This window comes from Acipenser ruthenus, chromosome 4, assembly GCF_902713425.1.
Source record: "Acipenser ruthenus chromosome 4, fAciRut3.2 maternal haplotype, whole genome shotgun sequence".
Taxonomy (NCBI): domain Eukaryota; kingdom Metazoa; phylum Chordata; class Actinopteri; order Acipenseriformes; family Acipenseridae; genus Acipenser; species Acipenser ruthenus.
The window spans coordinates 40,990,449-40,995,987 of record NC_081192.1 but is presented as its reverse complement, the minus strand read 5'-3'; the positions used below and the strand labels follow the sequence as shown (position 1 = coordinate 40,995,987).

Sequence of the window (5,539 nt, the reverse complement as noted above, 5' to 3'; positions counted from 1 at the left end):
GGGAAGAAGTCTTGAAGGTACTTGAAGGCTGCCGACTCCTTATCTAGAGCTCTGACAAATTGTTTCATAAGGCCCAATTTGATGTGCAGTGGTGGCATCAGCACCTTCCGGGGGTCCACCAGTGGATCCCACTTGACGTTGTTCCTCCCCACAGAGAACTCGGTCCGCTGTGGCCAGTCCCGCCTGTGGTAGTGCGCCTTGGTGTCCCTGCTGTCCCAAAGGCAAAGATAGCAGGGAAACTTGGTAAAACTGCCTTGGAGACCCATCAGGAATGCCACCATTGCAGCCTCTTGATGCCATCTCAGAAAAATGCAGATATGTATCCACTTAGGCAGCTGGAACTAAACTGAACTGGTGGGCTTAAGGCCCCTGTATTTATACTACTATTTATATTACTGGAAAGTTCTAGAAAGTTCTAGAAGTTACTCCAAGTTTACTCAGCACTGAATCTATCTGGAATGTTCTGGAAAATAGGTAAATTTCAAAATATCACTGTCCTGGTCACAAAAGCAAAGTTTGTGGGGAATAACAACCATTTTCTATACTTTTGAGGCATAAGCAATTAGGAAATAACACTTACTACCCAGGAACCAAAAAAAAAAAAAAAATTGTTACACGGTGTAATTAATAACAGTTTGTCAAACCATGTAATTAGCAGCAGTGGTATTTCTTCACATATTATTTATGGCTAGAATCCAGATGTTTGGCAGCCACATTGTTTATGACATTAATCCTTTCATAAAATACCTGAATAGAACCACAGTTTATGCAATGGAGTAGCAATTATTGGCACGTGGACACAATCACTAAATAACCTTGTTGTGGTTCTTTACACAAAACTATTGTCATGTGCTTTGCTGGCCCTGTGACAGGACTGTAAAAAACATAAAGCTGGCTTGTCAGCTTTGACATTTTATCTGGGAATGCTGATAAAATGCTGTATAGCAGTTTTACAGACTGACTTGTTCTTCTGTTAAAAAGCCAATTGCAAGAAAACTTAAGGCAGAATGCCCTTTCCCTAGCACACAAATCTGAATCTAGCAAATAATGCTGCCATAAAGTGAAAGTCTCTAATTCATCTCTTAACAGCTAACAGGTCAAAAGCAGTTTGTTTATTGAACCTGTAATGCTTCAAACACTGTTCACTTGTCATGTTAAAACAAGGAACTCCAGTTCTACATAGCATGCATGCAGAATATTAATCATATGGAAAAGTAACTAAGGCTCTGCTCTGTTTCGCCTTTCATAATGCTGTACTACTGCATACAGGGATGCCAACTAATTTAGCCATAACATCCTTTTTTAAATGGAACCCCTGTGTACCGCATCACAAAATAAAAAACGATAGGTTGCGGATGCAACCCCGGTTCCCTGAAAGAGAAAATAACCATCAACATGAGATATTGCCGTCAGGCAGCACCGGTAGGCTGAGCTTTTATAGCAAAGCTGCCGATAGGCCCCCACGCCAGCTGCAGTGTAAGCCCGCCCCCCTGGGAGCTTACTTAACTGCGCGCGTGGGGATGCACTTCCTCTTTTGCTCTTCAGGCCGTGAAGGCTACCGGAGCGACCTCGCAGCTTGATGGTTATTTTCTCTTTCAGGGAACCGGGGTTGCATCCGCAACCTATCGTTCCCTTTCAAGTCGAAAATAACCATCAACATGGGATACAGTGTACCCTAGCTGTCGCGAGGGAGGATTCTCGGCAGTAGGACAGACTTACGTCATAACGCAACTGCGTAGGCAGTACATCTAGGCATATGCGGAGCTGCGCCTCAGCGTCTATGCTCGTAATGACACCTGTCTTAAAGGTGGAACAGTCAACACCATGCTATCTACCACTCTATACGTCCGCATCCTGAGGCGTCATAGAGTGTAAAACAGATGCTCCAAACAGTGGAGCAGAGGAATCCAGTACATTTAACCTGTAAAACCTCATGAAAGTATGCGGCGTAGCCCAACTGGCTGCCGCGCAAATATCAGACACCGGCACCCCTCGAAAGAGGGCCCAGGATGTCGCCATACCCCTAGTAGAATGCGCCTTCAACTGCCCTGGTGGCGGAAGGCCTGCAGATTCATACGCTAATTTAATAGCATCCACTATCCAGTGGGAAAGGCGCTGTTTAGACAGCGGCTGACCCAAAGATCTAGAACCATGGCATATGAACAACTGTTCTGTCTGCCTCACAGTCCTTGTACGGTCAATATAACACCTCAATGCCCTCACGGGGCAGAGCATGTGTAACCGCTCTTCCTCTGGGGAAGAAAAAGGAGGAGGATGGAACGCCATCAACTCGACTGACTGGTTCATGTGGAACGGGGATATAACCTTTGGTAAAAAGGCCGGATTAGGGCGCATGGAGACCTTAGAACCGTCTCCTGCAAAACGAGTACAAGAAGGATGCACTGAAAGTGCATGTAACTCGCTCACGCGTTTTGCTGATACCACAGCCAGCAAAAATGCAGTCTTAATAGATATGAGCTTCATATCCACGCTGTGGAGAGGCTCAAATGGTGCCTTGGTAAGGGCTTCTAGCACCACATCAAGGCTCCAAGACGGTAAACTGGTCGTTCTTGGAGGCCGCAAGCGTCTTGCGCCTTTCAGAAACTGAGATGCCAAAAAATGGCAACCAGGTGATAAACCGTCAATGCGTACATGACAAGCCGAAATGGCGGCTAAATACACTTTAAGTGTAGAAGGAGATTTCCCTTCATCCAGCAGTTTCTGCAGAAACTGCAATATTACTGCCATAGGACAGGAGACTGGGTCGTGGCTCTCAGCCAGACACCAACTCTGAAACAACTGCCACTTATACGCATACTGCGACCTAGTAGAGGGCGCTCTCGCACTCTGGATGGTCGATATAACTGCAGTCGAAAGCCCTAAGGCTGACAGGCGCTCCCGCTCAGGGGCCAAGCCCATAACTGCATGAGTTTGGGGTTCGGATGCCAAAGCTCTCCTTGAGCTTGGGACAACAGGTCCGCCCGCAGAGGGAGCTCCCTCGGGCGGCCGTGCAGTAATTGCACTAGACTCGGGAACCATATTCTCCGAGGCCACCGAGGAGCGATCAGAATCACTGTCGCTCGCTCTACCCTGACCTTCTCCAAGAAGGCGGGGAGCATCGGAATCGGTGGAAAGGCATACAGGAGCCCTGGCGGCCATTCGTGAGCCAGTGCATCCACCCCCAGGGGGCTGTCGAGGTCCTTCACCGAGAACCATAGAGGACAGTGCGTGGTCTCTCGCGAAGCGAAGAGATCGACTTGCGCTGTGCCGAACCATTCCCAGATGCGCTCTACCACCCGAGGGTGAAGACGCCATTCGCCCGCAAGAGGACCTCCTCTGGACAGGAGATCCGCTGCGTAATTGACTCTGCCCGGCAGATGAACTGCACGCAGAGAGGCTAAACGCGGTTGAGCCCAGAGCAACAGCCGCGTTACCATCCGGTGAAGACCGGGGGACCGCAATCCGCCCTGGCGATTGATATACGCCACTACTGTGGTGTTGTCTGACCGCACTAACACGTGCTTGTCTAGAAGCACTGGCAAGAAGTGCCGAAGGGCGAGGTCCACTGCTCTGAGTTCCAGAGCGTTGATGTGGGCTGACCTCCAGGGTCCTGACCACACTCCACGGGTCCCTGTCCCGTTCCAGACTGCTCCCCAACCTTGGTTGGAAGCGTCGGTTGTGATAACTTCCCTTCGGAAGATGGGACCCAAGCGCACGCCCTGGCGGATGTTCGACTGAACTTTCCACCAGCGTAATGCCTCCCAGCAGGTTCGGGATACCCTCAACCTGCGGTGCTTGTCTCTCCGCGGGTGCAACGCGAAGGCATTGAACCAGGCCTGCAGAGGTCTCTGGTGTAGTAAGCCCAAAGGAAGGGCTTGCGAGGCGGCAGCCATCAACCCCAGCATGCGCTGACAGAGCTCCATGCTGACTGTTTCTCTCAACCTGAATAGGGAGAGACACCGCTCTAATGAGGCAACTCTTTGTGTCGATAGGGTCGCTTCCATGGACACTGAGTCCAGATGCAGACCCAAAAACTCGGTCTGTTGGCTGGGCACGAGGCGGCTCTTGTCTGGATTGACCTTCAGACCTAGCCGCTGGAGATGGTCTGTAACCATCACTGTGTGCTGTGCCAGCTGCTCCTTTGACTGCGCGCAGACGAGCCAGTCGTCCAGATAGTTCAGCAGTCGGACGCCTTGAGCCCGCAAAGGAGCTAAAATGGCGTCCATACACTTCGAAAAGGTTCGAGGAGCTAGAGACAGGCCGAATGGCAGGACGCAAAACTCGTAGACCCTGCTCTGGAATGCGAATCGTAGATACTTCCTGTGACCCGGACAGATGGGAACGTGAAAGTACGCATCTGTCAGATCTATGGTGGTAAACCAGTCGCCCTGCCGGATAGACTGGACAATGTGCCTGTGCGTGAGCATCTTGAACGACAACACCCGTAGGTATTTGTTCAGTACACGCAGGTCTAGAATAGGGCGGAGCCCGCCGTCCTTCTTTGGCACAAGGAAGTATTTGGAGTAGAACCCCTGGTCGGTCAGAGCAGGGTCTACTAGTTGAATGGCACGCTTCCTGAGCAATGCCTGTATTTCCACATTCAGAGCTGAGGACTGAACCACGTCCTTCACCACAGTTACCACCACCCCCCTGAAGGGGGGGGGTTTTAACCGGAACTGAAGGGTGTACCCGGTGAGTATAGTTTTGCGCACCCAGATATCGCTGGTGCATTGTTGCCAAAACAGAAGCTGTGGAACAGTATAGGGTTGGGTTAATGGCTGCCTGGTTTTCTCAGGGCTGCTTAGGCTTCGCTCGCTCACGAGGGGCCTGGCCAGCGCCACGAGGGCGTGGTCTGCCGCCTCCTCTAGGTCGCCACCCTGTGCGCTGCGGTCGTCCCTTTGGAATTTGGCCACGCGCTGCTGTATCCGCCGGGGAGGTCTTAGTACCCCCTGGACGCGGCTGGTGTTGCGGTGGTGCTCTACGCCACTGATGTTCTTGTGGGCGTTTGACCTGGAAAGGCCTACGCGGCCATATCGTAGCCAACTGCTGTGATGCCTCTCTAGCCTTAGCTGAGCTTTGCAACATCTCTTCCACCGCTGGGCCAAATGTGTGCCCCGGTGTAATTGGGGCATCCAACAAGGGAGCTTTGTCATGCTCCTGGACTCTCGCCTGCGAGAGCCAGAGCTGTCGTCTGGCCACCACCAGAGACGCGATGCTCCTGCCCTGGGCCCGCGCGTTAAGCTGGGCTAGCTTGACCAGCAGCTGGGCAACTAGCCCCAACTCTGCTCTCAGAGACACCGAAGGGTAGTCTGGGAGATCCTTTATTAGCGCAGCCTGATAAACTGAGAGGAGGCTGGCCAGATTGGACAGCCTAACTGCCTCTGTAGCCGCCGAATAGCCCTTCTTGAGGTGCACCTCGGTGATCCTGCACTGCTTGTTAGGACAGGTGGGGTCTTTCACCAACCCAGAGAGTGTTGGTGACTTCACCAACGCTGCGAACGCAGCGCCAACTGGCGGAAATGACGCCAGACCCGCTTCA

The 5,539-nt window shown here is 51.7% G+C and overlaps 1 protein-coding gene across 1 annotated transcript; it reads right to left on the bottom strand.

Moving 5' to 3' along the window:
- Window positions 1-1,425: 1,425 nt before the first annotated feature.
- On the bottom strand, window positions 1,426-4,886 carry LOC131736881 (uncharacterized). Its single transcript, XM_059022383.1, has one exon. It carries the CDS (start codon window positions 4,729-4,731, stop codon window positions 1,840-1,842), a length of 2,892 nt encoding a protein of 963 aa, XP_058878366.1. The 5' UTR covers window positions 4,732-4,886; the 3' UTR covers window positions 1,426-1,839.
- Between the last annotated feature and the right edge of the window lie 653 nt (window positions 4,887-5,539).